The sequence below is a fragment of the Nanorana parkeri genome, unplaced genomic scaffold (assembly GCF_000935625.1).
Source record: "Nanorana parkeri isolate BGI_ZX_2015 unplaced genomic scaffold, ASM93562v1 scaffold19, whole genome shotgun sequence".
In the NCBI taxonomy this organism is placed as follows: domain Eukaryota; kingdom Metazoa; phylum Chordata; class Amphibia; order Anura; family Dicroglossidae; genus Nanorana; species Nanorana parkeri.
In genome coordinates, this window is record NW_017306287.1 from 1,239,168 (window position 1) to 1,257,869 (window position 18,702).

The 18,702-nt window shown below is 46.9% G+C and overlaps 2 protein-coding genes across 4 annotated transcripts in view; one reads left to right on the forward strand and one right to left on the reverse strand.

The window, feature by feature from the left end:
• ARHGAP17 (Rho GTPase activating protein 17) overlaps window positions 1-3,385 on the reverse strand; it is a 126,036-nt gene extending 122,651 nt beyond the window's left edge. For all 3 annotated transcript variants that reach the window (XM_018561563.1, XM_018561572.1, XM_018561580.1), the window contains exon 1: window positions 3,178-3,385. In XM_018561563.1, coding sequence (XP_018417065.1) covers window positions 3,178-3,230 — 53 coding nt within the window. In that variant the 5' untranslated portion in view covers window positions 3,231-3,385. The remainder of the gene's footprint in view (window positions 1-3,177) is intronic.
• Window positions 3,386-16,696: 13,311 nt separating this feature from the next.
• The window catches only part of LCMT1 (leucine carboxyl methyltransferase 1), a 29,758-nt gene continuing 27,752 nt past the window's right edge, over window positions 16,697-18,702 (forward strand). Inside the window, exon 1 of the mRNA XM_018561367.1 lies at window positions 16,697-16,820. Coding sequence (XP_018416869.1) covers window positions 16,750-16,820 — 71 coding nt within the window. The 5' untranslated portion in view covers window positions 16,697-16,749. The remainder of the gene's footprint in view (window positions 16,821-18,702) is intronic.

Here is an 18,702-nt window from a genome sequence, read left to right on the forward strand (position 1 = left end):
GGCTCCCTACGGAGTAACACAAGGCTCCCTACGGAGTAACACAAGGCTCCCTACGGAGTAACACAAGGCTCCCTACGGAGTAACACAAGGCTCCCTACGGAGTAACACAAGGCTCCCTACGGAGTAACACATGGCTCCCTACGGAGTAACACAAGGCTCCCTACGGAGTAACACAAGGCTCCCTATGGAGTAAGCTGCACAAGTAGCATTACCAATCAGTGTGTAGACCGGTCCTAGGACTACTGCATACTACTTGTGCAGCTTACTCCATCAGTGGCCACATCTTCCAAGTAGTATGTAATAGCAATCAGTTATTGAACGGATTGATACAGCATACTCCTTGTGTAGCCTACTCCATAGGGAGCCATGTGTTCCAAGCAGCATGTAGGAGCAGTCAGCTGATCACTACAAGATGTTACAGCACACTACTTGTGTAGCTTACACTCTAAAGCCCCATTCACACTGAGCGACATGAAAGTCACGCGATTTTGAGCAATATTGCACGACGCGCGATATTGAGCGACTTGTCGCGCGACTTTTTCCTATTGGGCTGTATGAAATCAGGAGCAATATCACTCGAAAAAAGGGTCATGTAGGAGCGACAAGCTACCAGCGACGAGCTACAAGCGATATTGAGCGGCGAGATGTGAACAGCTCCATTGAAATAAATTGGAGAAGCTACATAGAGCGATATCGGGTGGAAATATGAGCGATATCGCTGCAAAAATCGCGCGATAAATCGCTCAGTTTGAACGGGGCCTAAGGGGTTCCAAGCAGCATGTAGGAGCAATCAGTCATTACCTGATCACTACAAGAGCTTATGGCATGCTACTTGTGTAGCTTACTCCATAGGGAGCCATGTGTTCCAAGCAGCATGTAGGAGCAATCAGTCAGCTGATCACTACAAGAGGTTACGGCATGCTACTTGTGTAGCTTACTCCATAGGGAGCTATGTGTTCCAAGTTGCACGTAGGAGCAGTCAGTCAGCTGATCACTACAAGAGCTTATGGCATGCTACTTGTGCAGCCTACACTATAGGGAGCCATTTCTAAAAAGTAGCAATCAGTCCATTACCTGACCACTACAGGACGACGTTATGACATACTACTTGTGTAGCCTACCCCATAGGGAGCCCTGTGTTCTAAAACATATGTAGTATCAATCAAATGATCACTACAAGATATTACGTCATACTACTTGTTAGGGCTGCAACAACTAATCAACATAATCGATTATAATCGATTATTAGTAGCCTACTCCATAGGGAGCCATGTCTTCCAAGTACCATGTAGTAGCAATAAATCAACTGATCACTACAAAATGTTATGGAATACTACTTGTGTAGCCTACTCCATAGGGAGCCACACTCTCCAAAAGGCATGTAGTTGCAATCGGTCAACTGATAACTACAAGATGCTACTTGTGTAGCTTACTCTATAGGGAGCCGTGTCCAACAAGTAGCATGTAGTAGCAATACCTGATCACTACAAGATGTTACGACATATACACCTTGTGTAGCCTACTCCATAGGGTGACATGAGTTTAAAAGTAGTCAGTCAACAGATCCCTACTACTTGTGTAGCTTACTTTATAGGGAGCCAAGTCTAACAAGTAGCATGTACGGTAGTAGCCATCAGGCTACCACTAAGGCCCAGTTTGGGGGCTGAAACATGTTTGTTTGCTGCTGTTATGCGTTTTTACAAATAAAGTTTTGGATGGACGGATCCCCTTGCCAGTGCAGTTTTGTACCTATTGTAGTAGTCAGTCCATTCCCTTATCACCACAAGATGTTATGACATATACACCTTGTGTAGCCTACTCCATAGGGTGCCATGAGTTTAAAGCAGCAGTCAACTGATCCCTACTACTACCGCATACTACTTGTGTTGCTTACGCCATAAGAAGCCATGTCTTCCGAGAAGCACGTAGTAGCAACCAACAAGATGCTACTGCATACTCCTCGTGTAGCCTACCCCATAGGGAACCATGTCTTCCAAGAAGCATACCGTAGCAATCAATCAACTGATCACAAAATACTATACGTGTAGCCTACTCCATAGGGAGCCATGTGATCCAAGTAGCATGTAGTAGTCAATTGATCCCTACAAGAAGTTGCAGCATACTCCTTGTGTAGCCTACCCCATAGGGAGCCATGTGATCCAAGTAGCATGTAGTAGCAATAAGTCAATTGATCCCTACAAGAAGTTACAGCATACTCCTTGTGTAGTCTACCCCATAGGGAGCCATTTGATCCAAGTAGCATGTAGTAGCAATAAGTCAATTGATCCCTACAAGAAGTTACAGCATACTCCTTGTGTAGTCTACCCCATAGGGAGCCATTTGATCCAAGTAGCATGTAGTAGCAATAAGTCAATTGATCTCTACAAGAAGTTACAGCATACACCTTGTGTAGTCTACTCCATAGGGAGTGATGTGTTCTATCCGTTTAGCAATCAATTTCTCCTCCCAGTGATCAATCATCGGTTTTCAGAGCACAGCCGAGCGGTGTAAATTCTCAGCTGTAACACGGTAACTCTCGTCAAGCGTTTGAATCTCTCGCGGTCCACCGATTACAACTCTGGCCATACACAACCAGATTATAACAAACACTACAATCCGTTGCGTCGCTGGTTTGTGGCAATCATGCCATTAACGCAAATTGGAAGAAATTGCCGTCATAGCAACGGCAATTTCTTCCAAGTCGTGCGACTTTTCAGCAGAGAAGTTTGCGGCGAATCCCGCAAACGCCTCCGACGCTGGTTTTCGGACAAGCACAAAAGACACACAGATAAAGATGAGGGGAGCGAGGGTCAGAGCGGCCGTGTTCGTTTTTGGTGACCCATGAAGCGTCACTTTTGGGTGCTTCCTCCTCAGAGGTTTGGGAAGCTGCAATGAGGGTAAAAACTTTGGGGGGGTGATTGCAATGATTGGCAGTGTGGGAGCAGGACATGGACCTGGGACTGGGGTGCAGGTAACTCTGGGGGGTCCCTAGGAGGGCAGTGACTACAGGCAGACTGAGGGAGGAGTGCGGGAGAAGTTTGATAGGAAGTTAGAAAGTCCTGAGTGAGGTCAGAGAAGAGATCGGGGTACAGCGCAACAGTCCCGGGGTGTCCCCCGCCAGTCCCGGAGCAATCCCGGGTGTTACCTCCCCGCCCCCCGCCATCTGCTGGCACTCACCTCCCCACCGTCTGGTTGGCCAGCTGCCGCATACGATTGAACTGCTTCTTCATGGTGCCGCCGGAGGTTTCCTGTCCGGGTGACTAATAATCCATAGAGGGCAGAGGAGCCGGGAGAGCCCGGGGACGAGGCCGACACACAGTGCAGAGAGCCCGGGGCTCCGGAGTGCGAGAGAGCCGGCACCTCCCAGCCACACACACAGCCCGGCCCTCCCTGTGGGCGCACCCTCCTCCTCCTCCTTCCCCGGGACCTGGTCCTCCTCCTTCCCGGACTGCACACTCCGCCTACACTCTGATGGCTGGACCCAGAAGCTGACAGTCGTCCCTCCTACTGATCGCTGGACCCAGGAGCTGACACTCACGCCTCCTACTGATTGCTGGACCCAGGAGCTGACACTCACCCCTCCTATACTCTGATTGCTGGACCCAGGAGCTGACACTCACGCCTCCTACTGATCGCTGGACCCAGGAGCTGACACTCACCCCTCCTACTGATCGCTGGATCCAGGAGCTGACACTCACCCCTCCTACTGATCGCTGGATCCAGGAGCTGACACTCACTCCTCCTACACACTGATCGCTGGATCCAGGAGCAGACACTCACACCTCCTACTGATTGCTGGACCCAGGAGCTGACACTCACCCCTCCTGCACCCTGATCGCTGGACCCAGGAGCAGACACTCACTCCTCCTACTGATCGCTGGACCCAGGAGCTGACACTCCCTCCTCCCACACACTGATCGCTGGACCCAGGAGCTGACACTCCCTCCTCCCACACACTGATCGCTGGACCCAGGAGCTGACACTCCCTCCTCCCACACACTGATCGCTGGACCCAGGAGCTGACACTCCCTCCTCCCACACACTGATCGCTGGACCCAGGAGCTGACACTCCCTCCTCCCACACACTGATCGCTGGACCCAGGAGCTGACACTCCCTCCTCCCACACACTGATCGCTGGACCCAGGAGCTGACACTCACCCCTCCTATACCCTGATCACTGGACCCAGGAGCTGACACTCACCCCTCCTACACAGTGATTGCTGGACCCAAGACCTGACAATCACCCCTCCTACAACTACTCATTGCAGGACCCAGGAGCTGACACTCACTTCTCCTTCTACCGATCCCTCCTTCCCTGACTGCACATTCCTCCTATAAACTGCACTAATGATCACTCGTCCCAGGAGCTGGCACTCGCTGCTCTCGAAATTCTGAATTTTCCACTTTCAATCCTGGTGACAACAGTCCTCAGGATAAATAAGGGGAATCTCCCCAATGGGGTCACAGACAGAAAGTAATCACTGACAAGCTTTTCTAACCCATCCATGCTCTCTCCAAACTAAAAATGGGAGTGTTTCGGCTTTAGGAACGCCAGAAGTGTGATTTCCACCGACTGATTTATATAATAAATGGAGGACATCTCGCCAATCAGCAATCAGCTTTTAGCAACCCGACTTTACGCATATTTTATTTGTTGCTGTAGGTTACCGCACATTGCATTTCATTCACATTCTTTTCACTGCCTATTTGAAGCAGCCTGTAAATTGTACTACGTATCTGAATGTGAGGTAGGCAACCTTGTCACTCCAGCTGTGGTGGCACTACAAATCCCTTCATGCCTCTGCCTCTGGGAGTCATGCCTGTGGCTGGCAGAGTCTTGCAATGCCTCATGGGACGTGTAGTTCCACAGCAGCTAGCATACCGAGGTTGCCTACCACTGATGGTGGTACTAATACCATAATGTGCGGCTCTTGTCCTCCTCCAGGGAGACCGGTGTTCTCTGCTGTCACAGGCTACCCAATATCTGCAACAGATTCCAAGTGAGAGCTACACATATGGACAATCCCTTTTATATGCCAATGAAGACAAAGACAATGTAGAGCAGGGGTGGGCAACCTCGGCCCTCCAACTGTTGTGGCACTACAAGTCCCATGAGGCATTACAAGACTGACAGTTTCAAGCATGACTCCCAGAGACATGATGGGACTTGTGCACATCGCACACAATGCAATCCCAATCTTAAACTCGCCTTTCAGGAAATGTACGGCATAATGGGATTTGTAGTTCCACCAAGGCTAGTGTGCCAAGGTTGCCTACCCCTGTTGTAGACGGTCAACTAGCTGGTGTACAGCAGACAATCCAATGTACTGTTATATGGAGGTCATAAAACATTTGTCACCCTTGAGCTGAGCTTTCTTTCTGTCTTGGGGGGGGGGTTCGCATTTTTGGGTGCATTTCAGGTTTGAGCGTTCTTTTTTTAGTATTATTTGTCGCCACTGGAAAGTTAGTTCAAGAAAATACACCAAAAAAACGTATGCTGTCCCTCGTGCGGGACCGGCATGGCGGTTGTCTGCAGGTGGACCAGAGGCTACCTGTACTCCCCGCCGGTTACTGAACCCGGAAGTGACAAGCTTTTCATCACTTCCAGTTTCAGGCTGTCATTCCTCCGGATAATGTGGCCGGAGAAGAAGCTGAGAAAGCATGACCTGTACTTCATCATCTTCAGTAGTGCCCATAGGCGTAGATCCCCAGTGTCTCCATAAAGAGGACCTATCACTTCCATGATGCTATCACATAAAGAGGCTTGTTAGCACCCTATGGAAGGTGGGGTGCTAGCCACTTCAGAAATAGGGGGCTTGTTAGCACCTTATGTGACAGCAATAAAGTTAAGTGTAAAAAAAAAAAAATTAGGTGACACATAATAATTTTAAAAAAAACCTGCACGTACACACACATACAAACGCAAACTTTATGAGCCGGTGTTCATTCGAAAGCTCCAACTCGTCGAAATCTCCAACTACCTCACTGCCGGGTACTTGCAAGTTAAAGATTTCGACCAGACGGCGTTAGACTGCAAAACACAAAGACTGACGGAGCTCTGTACAGCTTTAACAATATTCAGCAGGTGGCAAACTCAACAAGTATTCTGAAAACGCTATGCGCACATGCGCATCGCAACTGTGCAGAGCTCCGGTCTCATTCCGAGCACCGGAAGTGAGGTAGTTGGAGATCCCGATGAGTTGGAGCTTTCGATAGAACACCGGCAGGAGGAACCAGGGCGGCTGGCGGGGGAGCAAGTATTTCTGCACATGAGGAATGCTCACAGTGGCTGGGGAGGAGAAAGGAGGATTTACAATACACGGGCCACCGGAAAGGTAAGTAAATTTATCATTCTTTGGGGTAAAAGTGACCCTGTGGTCACTTTAAAGTTGAAACCCAAAAATGTAACATATTGCAGCTTGCCAGTCCATTTTTTTCCGTTTTCCCTGTTGATTCTGCCAGTATCACACATCCTCTTGTGGGGTGACAACACTTACTCATATATACAGTATATACATATATGAGAAGCGTTGTCACACAAGGGCAGGCCGCGATAGAGGAACACCTCTACCCTCTCCTCATTGCCTTAACAGAAGTGGTGGGTGCTCTGTAGTTCACAGGTAAAGCGGGCTATTCTGATTTCAGAGAGCGCAGGAAGTTAGGAGCTCTCTAGATTTCTGGCAGGATCTACAGTTATTTATGTTGCACTTATAAAGCAGATATAAAACCCTTTCCATTGTAGACCAAAAGGGAGCAAATAAGAGAAGTCCATTGTCGGGTTTTACTTACACTTGAAGTCAAGGTATGTTTATAGCCCAGTGATTATACTGGGCTATACTGGGACTGTTTGGAGGTTTACAATACACGTCATATACATTCTTTGCTTCTCCCAGGTTGTCTCTTTTATGACAAGGAGGATCAACAAAGCTAATGCTGCTGTATAGAAGAGGCATTAGTTATGTTTAACCCCTTCCCGCCGGCTATACGTACTGTATATGTGGCAGTAAGGTGGTGGGCCTCATTCCGTGCTGCCACATGTATGGTTATTTACCCGACGCTACCACTGTGACTTTGTGTTGTCACCAATGACTCCCGGTCAGGGCCGTACCTATAATGAGGCTGTTGCCTCAGGTGGCATCTCTTTGGGTCCCATGGGAGCAGCAGGCAGAGCGGCATGGCTACTGGGCAATGTTTGCAGTGTGCCTGCCGCCCCCATTCAAGTCAGAGCACCCCGAGTTGCTAACAGCTCGGTGAACAGATATGTAAGGGTGATACACATTTCCCCGCCCAGCTTTTAGCCATCTAGGACGCTCTGGATGGCATCCCACCCAGCTCCTGGCAACCAATGATGTCAGTAAGCTGGGCATAGATGCCGACTAGAGCCAGAGATGGCCCCCTGTTAACATGCAGCACCATGGCCCTCCTGAACATGCAAAACCAGGCAGTGAATAGCATAGGGACACCCCTGCTCCTGGGCACAGAGCAATGGTTAGGGGCCGGTAGGACAGGCTCCTGATGACTAGAGATGAGCTCAGGTTCAGTCCCAACTTGAGCTCCTGCGAACAAGGACGTACCCCGAGGCCACCGGGCCCAATCAACTGCATGTAAACAAAGGGGTGGGATGCTTGTGTTGACATAATTTACCTTATATGGCTACATGGCCATATTAGGTCAATATCATTGACCAATTATAGCTATGTGGCCATATAAGGTCAATGATGTCACTGCATCCCGCCCCTTTGTTTATGTGCAGGGGAATTCCCTATCTGCAGCTGATTGGGTGGTAGTGGAAGGAGATTCTATCTGTGTTCGGAGGAGCTCAGGTTCGGTCCAAACCTGAGCTCATACCTACTGATCACTGTGACAGCCAACCACATCGATCACATGATTGGGGAACCCGTGTGACGGATCTGGCTTTACGATTTCTTCAAGGGCCAGCAAGAAGGGGTTAAACTGAAAGTGTACCTGTCACATACAAACAAATATAGAGGGAAATTCATCCAACGGGAGCAGACAGAATCAGTAGCAGCTGTGCACGGCAACCAATCAGCTTCTCTCTTTCATTTTCAAAGCTTAACTGAACAAACTGAAGAGAGAAGCTGATTGGTTGCCATGGGGAACTGTTCCAGATTTTGTCTGCTCCAGCTTTGATAAATTCCGCCCTATAGTGTTTTTGTGAGATGAAGCAGTATTTATTAAAGCCAGGCTTTTTAGTTTTGGATAGACTAAGAAGTAAATACTTGTGACCCCGTTGGGAAGATTGCAGGACAGGAAATGAGCAGAGCGTTTGTCTGTGACCGGAAGACGCAAATAATCAGCCCAGCGATAGGCCCCACTAGATGGAAACAAGGAATTTCCTATGCTTCTCAGCTCCATCTAGTGGCAGGAATGGCGTGTGAACGGCATTCGCTCATCATATAGCTGGGCAAATGATTTATAAATTGGCCCCAAAAAGTAAATAAACTCTCAGAGGTTCTAACTCTTCCCCATTGAGGAAATGTGTTTGATTGCAGTCTATGTCTCATCTGGAGATATTTCCTATCACTTCCTGTCTTGCCATTCGGCACCTGAACAGACCCGGTGTGCTATCAAAGTTTGTGACTGCGCTAGAATGTGTGACCGGTGACGTGGTCACACATTTTAACGTCATCCCGCCCAGTTTTTCTGCGGTGGAATATGTGACCTGCATGAGGTGAAGAATTCCAACGTTTTCTCAGCTGTTCCAGGGCAGATCGTATGTGCAGGAGAACCGATCTGCCCTGGAACAGCTGATCGGCCTTGAAATGTCTGCGACTCACATTCCACAAAGTCCGATAGAGGTGACATTTCAGAACCAATCAGCTGTTCCAGGACAGATCGGTTCTCCTGCACACACGAACTGCGATGGCTATCTGCCCTGCAACACCTGAGAAAGCGTTGGAATTTTTTGACGGTCACATATTCCACCGCCAAAAAAGTGGGCGTGATTACGTTAAAATGTGTGACCACGTGACCGGTCACACATTCCACCGCTGAAAAAGTGGGCAGGATTACATTAAAATGTGTGACCACGTCAACGGTCACACATTCCAACCCAGTCACGATCTTTGATAGAACACCGGATGTAAACGGACGCACATCTGTTACCATCTGGCCTCCCATAGGGATACATTGCAGTCCATTTACGATCCGTCAACAACAAACTGATGGAACGCCCGTGTAAAAGGGGCCCTAAGTCAGGGAAGTCGGGCCCCTAGCGCAGAGTGGGAGTTGCTAGTTAACAAAAGTAACTTTTTGAAACTTTCAAAAGTTAAAAATAGCGCCCAGGTTCACTTTGACGCATGGTTATTTCCGCTCATAGTTAACTTCAGCCATCTGGTATTCATTCTTGATGCTCCTCTGATGAAATGTAACATTTATTTACAAGCGTAAGTAACAAATGAATTTTATGCGCTGAGGTCATCAAGCCGCCGGTTACGCTCCTTGTGTTATTATTCCAATCCGGTCCGTTGTCATGATCTCTGGCTGTGAGTCTTCAGACACGTATGACCAGTTTAGATAAAAATAGTTTTGAGATCTTTAAATAAGTTTGCTTGTGTATGACACAAATACTCCTATACAAAGCCCGGTACATATTGTTGTTTGCACAGCCGAGGGTCTGGCCAACTAACGCTGACAGGAGGGGCAGGCTTTTGGTTTCCGGGCGGCTAGGGAAAGGTAATTGATTGACTAGGTTAGTTTGTGGTTTGTGCTCTAAGCAGGTAACACTTTGATGCCCGTGCAGGAATGTGACGACAGCAGGCCGCAAAGCTCCACCCCTTCCAGCGACTGAGGCGCTCTGTTACCTGGGCAGGTAGCACGCTGTGACACGATGGGCTTTAGTTTTCACTGTGAATGACACGCTGGTCCAAAACCTTCCACATACATTAGTAATGACAATTCAAAATGAGCGTGTGCCGTGTCATGCGTGACATGTAAACAGGTGATCGGTGATATCAGCTGTACAGCAGGTGTGCCATGGGGCTGACATGAGACATTCCCGACATCAGCTGAGTTATTGTATTATTGAATTATTTGGATTGTCGTCTACGGTCATGTCCATGGTTAACGGCCTAGCGCCCAGTTGTCCCTTTGTTGGTTAGACAGTCCCTCTTTCCACCTCAAATGTCCCTTTCACATAGAGATCTGTATTATTAAGGCTGGGTTCACACCTAGGCGTATCGAATATGCGCGGTAAAAAAACGCGCGACAAACGCGCGTTTGCGAGGGCTACCTGGCTGTATCCCAATGGATACGCGCGACAAAAACGCCCCAAAGAAGCTCCTGTACTTCTTTGGGCATAGGGCGTTTTGTAGCGCGTTCATACGGCCTGTAATACGCCCAGGTGTGAACCATACCCATAGGAAATAATGGGATTTCGGTGTTTGAGCGTTTTGCAGGGCGTAGGAACGCGCTACAAAACGCCCAGGTGTGAACCGGGCCTAAATGTATTATTTAGGGCTCATTCACATGGCGCGCACATCCGTACAGGGGGCACACCTGTACAGAAACCTGCTGCCGGGAGGGAACGGTGCTGCGTGTACTTGCATGCAGCCGCCTGTACCTCCCTATGGAAGGATGCCGCTGCACGCGGTGACACGCAGACTCAAACCTGCACATCTGTAAAGGGCCCGGGTGCCCACACTTGCATCCAAGTGCAGGCACCCGGACCTGCATGGATGTGCAGGTTTGGGTCGGCGTGTAACCGCCTGCAGCCACGTCCTCCCATAGGCTGCACACAATTACACGCAGCACCTTTCCCTACTGGAAGCAGCTCTTCTATGGGGGCCACCCTTGTGTGTGCTAGTAAGCTGTGTGTGTCCACAAATGTATCACTTTTGTTTGCCTGTTGAAGGGACCGTACAGGTTCCCGAAACGTTGCCACGCATGGTGATATGACCTGACAGAATGAATAAAAGGATTTCATTTTGAAGAAAACTTGGAGTGCTGGAGACCATTTTTTCTGTTTCACAAACACAGAAAGGCAAACCACCCCCCCTGCTCCCTTCTCTTCCCTAATATAGTAAATGGACAGCAGCTGGAGACTGCTCTGTCCCTTGTGATCTTGTACTGGTCTGGAAGTTCAGGGAAGCCGAACTGAGAGAGTTGGAGCTGTTCTGAAATAGGGTGATTGTCAGTTCTGGGGCAGAAATGTAAAAAAAATACTTTGCTGGGTGATGTATATTTGTTTATCTGGATTCAGTATTGAAAAGGTTTGAGTTTAATATTACTTTAAAGGAGAACCATAATGTAAGTGTTTTTCCCCATAGTTCTCTTAAGGGTCACGGGAGGACATATATTAGCGTCCTCCCGTGACCCAAAGCTCAGTATATAGCGAGCTACAGCGCCCGGTATACTGAGACCGCCGCAGCCGGGACGGATCCTGACATTACTGTCGAGATCCACCCAGCTGCGTGATTGACAGCTGGCTCTGCCTATCTAGAGGCAGAGCCAGCTGTACGCGAACCCTCCCCCGCCCGTTCCGCCAGTCAGCGCTGGAGGATCAGAGCGGGGAGGGGGGAATCCCTGCAGGGAGCCTGGCAGTCACGGAGATGATCGAGAAGTGAGCGAGCGCCGATATGTGTTCGCTCACTTCCCGATCTATTGAGCCGACGTGTGACAGTCTCATTGTCAAAGGTCGGCTCGAACTATGAGGCTGAGTGAAAATCACTCGCCTCATAGTTCTCCTTTAAGAGAACTATTACAACGGCATCTAAATAACTCCGTCCTTGTTGAACCCGATAGTTTCAGGTCCATCGATGATCCCATTACTGGAACTCACGGCTCTACCACTTAATCCTTTGAGAGTTGTCATCTGATGGCCCCGACACCATAGAAGTAGCTGCTTTATTTCCATCACTTTCAGAGTCATTGTCAGTCTCATGCCATACAATAGACGTGGCTGAGACCTCCGGCTGTCATTGGACTTTCCTTATATTTCCCTGCTTGTAGTTCAGTAATAATAAAAACGCTTTAGCCGGAGCGGAATGCATGCAAATATTCTTATGGCCTTAATGAGGTTGTGAAATAGGCTATAAAATGATTATTACAGGGAGTGGGGCGCTCCGCTGCTAATAATAATATGTTACTCGCACCACTTTCCGTGCTTGAGACATTTCTCATCACACATGCAGTCATTCAGATTGTTGGGTGGTTCTGATTGCTCTCGGAGAAGTAGTCATAAAGGAACAGTAAAGAGGACTTCCAGGTAGCAAGTAAATTCAGTCTGTTGTCCAGTAAGCATTGCAACTGTGTAAAAGCATGCTACCCAATCAGCTGCGGCCAGGGAATTCCCCACCCGCAGCTCATTGTAAGGAAAGGGGCGGGATGCAGTGTCATCAATTACCTTATATGGTTGGATGCCTATATTAGGTAAATAACTTTTATCTTATATGGCTATGTGGCCATATGAGGTAAATTACATCAGCACAAGCATCCCTCCCCTTTGTTTACATGTAGCTGCGGGGCCGGGAATTCCCCACCCGCAGCTCATTGTAAAAAAAGGGGGCGGGATGCAGTGCCATCAATGACCTTATATGGTTAGATGCCTATATTTAGTAGATAACTATTATCTTATATGGCTATGTGACCATATGAGGTAAATTACATCAGCACAATCATTCCTCCCCTTTGTTTACATGCAGCTGCTGGGCTGGGAATTCCCCAACCGCAGCTCATTGTAAGGTAGGCTGGCGGGATGCAGTGTCATCATTGACCTTATATGGCTAGATGCCTATATTTGGTAAATAACATTTATCTAATATGACATTATGTGGCCATATTAGGTAAATGACATCAGCACAAGCATCCCTCCCCGTTGTTTACATGTAGCTGCGGGGCCGGGAATTCCCTGCCCGCAGCTGATTAGGTGGAAGTGCCCATTAGGTCTGCGACTATGTAAATAAAAAGGTTGATATGCTTATTTTTGTCTGTTCCCCTTTTAGGTAGGGATGAGCTCAGGTTTGGACCAAACCTGGGCAGAACTTTTTTCGGAAGAGATCAAGTTCAAGCCAGGTTCGGTCCAAACCTGAGCTCATTCCTAATTAGAGTGAGAACAGACAGCATATCGGTCTTTCTTACTTTTACATAGTTGCAGCGCGTTCTAGACAGCAGACCGAATAGGCACTTCCACATCAGTTGCGGGCCGGAATTCCACGCCCGCTGTTACTTGTTACATGTGTGTTACATGTGTGTTCTAGATTAGAAAGCCTGAGAAAAAGAGATTTTTGATAGAATGTTGCAGCGTGTGTGTGATTGGTATAAATTGTTCCATCAATATATGTAGTTCTGTATCACTGCATGCTATAGTAGCAATTATATTATTGTATAGGCAATGGTGCCACCTAGTGTCATAAATATAATATTACATCAATAGAACATACAGGTACATGCAGGTCTACAGGAGCAGCTCTTCACTCCTAGAGTTAATTTTTGCTTTATACTAAGAAGAGGTATTCCCTAATCTGTTAAATGCATACAGAGGAAGCCTCTTACCTTGCCAGGGCTTTAAGGTTCCCATCCAGGTATAGAAGTATTGGGTCTGCTCACAGGATAATCCTCTAGCACCTCAATTGTCATCCTGGCTGCACCCTATTGCATTTTTTTTTTCAAACAAAATTTATTCAGTTTTTGGCTACACCCCTGAGGGGTATAACCCTTTTTCCCCTGTTCCATTTTATTATTATTATACAGGTTTTATATAGCGCCAACAGTTTGCGCAGTGCTTTACAATATAAGGAAGACATTACAATCACAATACAATTCAAGACAAGATGGTAAGGAGGGCCCTGCCCCTGGGGCTTACAATTTAAAAGTTCTTGGTTGCTCACCCCTTTTGCTATCGGCCCATTTCCATTGCTCCTTGTCGCCAACACTGTTCCCTAGCCTCTCTCATGCTCCATTCTAATCCTAGACCCCTCTGCTGTCATCAAGTGCTTCAAGGCAAATGCCACCTTCTCAAAAAAAATAATAATAATAAATAATAATAATAATAATAATAAATTCACACTTCTTCATAAAAGAAGAAAATGCATTTATTATTTTTTTGCATTGGTACCAGTAGAGCATTGCAACCACGACTAGTGGATCATGGGTCCAATGCTCTGGCTCCTGCAGACTCTTCCTCTCTCCCCTATCCCTACCGAGGTGTGTACATTTAGTAACATGACCAGGTGGAAGAATGAAAGGACCACAAGGGCAGTGACTTCCCCGCACTTGTATTCCATTGAGAAGTCCCACTGCCGCAGAGGTAGATGAGACTTGCAGTTTCTCCATTCACAGATCCTTTTTTTTCATTATAGAGAATACCACAAGTGGAACTAGGACAAGCAAAGTCAGGAATTACAGCAGACAGATGACTCGGCTGGAGTGTTCAACACACCGAGGACTGACACCCATAACTAAAATGTCACTTTTATGTGGACTAGCCCTTTAAATAAGGTTAGTATTAGGGTTCTGTCAGGTGTTAAGGGTTATCCTAAGGCAGGGGTGGGCAACTCCGGCCCTCCAGCTGTGCTTTAACTACAAAACCCAGCATGCTTCTGCCACTGGGAGTGATGCCTGTAACTGTCAGTCTTGCAATATCTCATGGGACTCCACAACAGCTGGACAGCCGGAGTTCCCTACCCCTGCCCTTAGGGTTAAGTAATAGGGTGGAGATTAAGAGTTAGGGGTTATCCTGCCATGAAAGTCCTTGTTATAGAAGGTTATATAATACCGCGCCTTTTAAAGGATGCCTCCCATGGTTCTCATATTCCTTATGAATCACAATGGAAATAACTTTATTAAAGCTTTTTCTATGTAGTCATGTGACCACAAAGCTCCAGCGAATGTGGGGCCTTTATACAGAGCCAACAATGCCGCTGTCACCCCAGAGAGAGGTAACACCCACCAGCAGTCCCAGATACTGGCTGTAGAAACCTCATTCAGCCATCACTGGAGTCCATATAGACAGGAAGTGGCTGCAACGATGCTGCAGGTGTTCAAAAGGAAGAAAGAAGGTAAAGATGAGTATTTTACTTGAAAAAAAATGGCAACTGGTTTTGATACACAGTGTTTTCGCAAACTAAATATCATCCAGTTAGGGTTTATCTATACTTTAAGGGCTCCTTCATACCATTAGACATGCGTTGTAGTAGCATGGCAATGCACTTTAAATGCATTGGGCAAAAGCAGCCATTCTTTTGAATGACACTTCAAGGTACCTTGCTTCGGACGTTGGGGATATCATTGACCTTATATGACCTCATCACCATACTTGGTCAATGGCATTGCCCCATGTGGCCATATAATGACATTGACCCATGTGGCTATATATTGACATTGACTTAATGACAATGCCCCATGTGACCATATAATGACAATGCCCCATGTGACCATATAATGACAATGCCCCATGTGACCATATAATGACAATGCCCCATGTGAATTGTATTGTAATTGTAATGTCTTCCTTACATTGTAAAGCGCTGCGCAAACTGTTGGCGCTATATAAATACTATGTAATAATAATAATAATTGACCCATGTGGCTATACAATGACGTTGACCCACGTGGTCATATAATAACATAATTGACCCACGTGGTCCTATAATGACATTGACCCACGTGGTCATATAATGACATTGACCCACGTGGTCCTATAATGACATTGATCCACGTGGTCATATAATGACATTGACCCACGTGGTCATATAATGACAATGCCCCATGAGGTCCTATAATGACATTGACCCATGAGGTCCTATAATGACATTGACCCATGAGGTCATATAAGGTTAATAATTTCATCAGCATCCCGCCCCTTTGTCTACATGCAGCGGCATGGAAATGGAATGACTTGGAGCAGTTGATTGGGCCGGCATTGTTGGTTTTCTTCCATGCTTGGGTTCAGTCCAAATCCGAGCTTACCCCTAATCTGAAGCCCTAAGATGGGAAAAAAATTTTAAAACTGTGGGAAAAAAAGAAAACCGTGGCAATTGTTTACGATATACGATGCTTTAGCAAAATAAATGTCATCCAGTTAGGGTTTAATCTACATTATGGAAGCAGATATACCCAACCCACACTGTTATCATAGGAGGCGTTACATCTTTATGCCTGAACGGGAGCCCATGGTGCCCCTGCAGCTCAGTTCATTATCACATACCACAGAATTTTACTAATTTATAGATCATAGAGATCACTCACTATGAGCTAGGTGCCTTCATCTGCTTTACATGCGGAAGAGAAAAAAAAAAACTTTGTTCCATAGAGTTTTGGCCTATTTTCTAGAAATGAACGCATACCCTCCTGCTAGTCATTACACACAATGGAGTTATTTCCAAACCCAAACCCCATCCCAACTCACAATAAAAAACAAATACACCAGATAATTTTATCATGTTTATTTATTATTATAATTCCTTATTAAATGAATCTCTCAGCTGCACAGAAGGTGACTACCTTTTCATGCTTTGTCATTGTTGTGCCTGTTTGAGCATGAACAGGTGCGGCCTTCCCTTAGTAAACATGGCCGCCACCGTCACTGACCTCTGGGAAAACACTTCCTGGCAGACGCAAGAGGCGTGACCAATAGCATTGCACGGCATGAGGAGAAGGTGGGTGTGATCGATGAAGTGACCAATGAGAGAAGCTAGCTCGGATTTCAGCCTGCCAATGGCTTGGGGACTGCAGAACGTCAACAAGGTGCGTGTTTTGTGGTGACAGACGTCCAGCGACATCCAGGAGGCATGTCCAGCGACAGTGACACCGCGGATGAGGCTGTGCGGGGTACCTGCGATGATGCTTCCATATGTAAGAGGTGAGGAGGGGCTGGGGGCGCCACAGGAACAGGGAAACATACGCAACATATACAGTCAATATATATATTTTTATATGTATGTGTTTTTTTAAATCAATTGTCACAACTTTATTTATAATTTAACGGCCCATTCAGGTGACACTTAGCTGCCCTTTTCACTGCCTGCCAAGCAGCACCCCTACCAGGGCACTCACTATACACTTTTACATTCAATGGCTCCCACGTTGCTTTTGCTCAGATCAATTGCAGAAAGTAATGGCAACGTGAGCTGATGGAAAATGAAACAACGATGGTGCTGGATCATTTTCTGCATCCGCCGCCCACATATCTGAAGCCTTAAATTGCCCTTTACTTGGCTCGGTGACTTAAATCTGAACTCCGGCCTCCCCTTCAATCATGCACGGTTGTACCGGCTTCTCTTCTGGACTGAAATGTCTTCCTCTGATTTAATTCCACACTGTGAGCTTCTCATAATGTGCAATAGAAGCTACAGCAAGTCAGATAGACCCCGCCTCATTTCCTGGATGGAGGGTGCCAAGCATCATCCATCACTTTCCTCCACAGTCTGACTCTCTCTGGCTCACCTCTTCCATTCATTGGCTTGTAGTTCTTTGGCCCATGGAGGCTCAGCATCCGATGTGGGCGTTACCTAGGGCTGCCTGTATGCAAAAACAGCCTGCCTAGGAACGCCCACTCTTTCAGACTGACACCCACCCATCAAGGCATTTTGATATTTGCATAACTCCTCCCAGTCGGTCCACTGCTTGCACCAGGGCCGAGGACTCTTGAGAGGAGCAAGTAGGCAGGGTGCTGGCATGTTTTCAGGAAGCTGTGTTCAGCATCCTGCCGGCTGCTCCAACCAGCCACGATCTGCCTGCATTTCATAAAGAAGCACAGAGACCCAATTATGACACCACTCCTTCTTCTAAGTAATGTATGTAATGAAAACCTGATTAAAAATGTCATTAGCATGTTGGGGATGAGCAAAATAATCTTTATCATTAGCTATCTTTATCCCCGGAAGCACATACCCTGATATCCTTTGCTCTATTGATGCTCTGTTGAGCCGCTAGAAATAAAGAGAATTGCCTCGTATTTAGAATGGCGTCTGGAGGAGCATGTGACTCCCCTTCTGCTGCATGCAAATACCGGTGCTTGGTGATTGGCCCAACATGGTCATATAAGGGTGGAGAAGGAGTCCATAGCTCTGTGTAAAATTGGACATGCGGGTTGGAGCCTATACAGAGACACTTTTTTTTTTTAAATTCTTAACAGCCAATCAGATCAGTGGGGGAGCGAAAGAGAGGATGAGTACATGTTGTTGGATGGGAGGAGTTGAAGTGGACCTTTTACCCATATCTTTAAAATTACAACACACACCTTTAGAAATATTGAGTAATGACAATCTAGACATACTTCTAGATAATTGCCGGCTTTGTATTCTTTGCATTCCGTGTTTTTCTTTTCCTCCCCAGTCCTCTGGCAGTGGCCATGTTTAATAAGGGCAGATTAATCCATCTCCCTGTACTTCCTGGAACTCTGGCACATGTGACTAGGACATGTGACCATGCCCATCATCTCGGGGGAGGAAAATGCCTTTCCCTGAGATCTCGTGAGATTACACATGAGATTTCCCAGCAATGTTCTGCTGATGTAATCTTCCCAGGATGCAATGCCCATTACATCATTTGTGCCAAAAACCACCAGGAAGAGGAAAAACAGTAATTGTAAGTAAAATTAAAATACGTTTGTTAAAATACGTTTGTTTAACTAATGAGTGTAAGATGATTTTATCTCAGCATGCAGAGCTGTATGGTGATGTGATTTTTTGTGAAAGGTGGTAAAGGACCGCTTTAAGTGAGTATAGTACTTGCACAGGCAA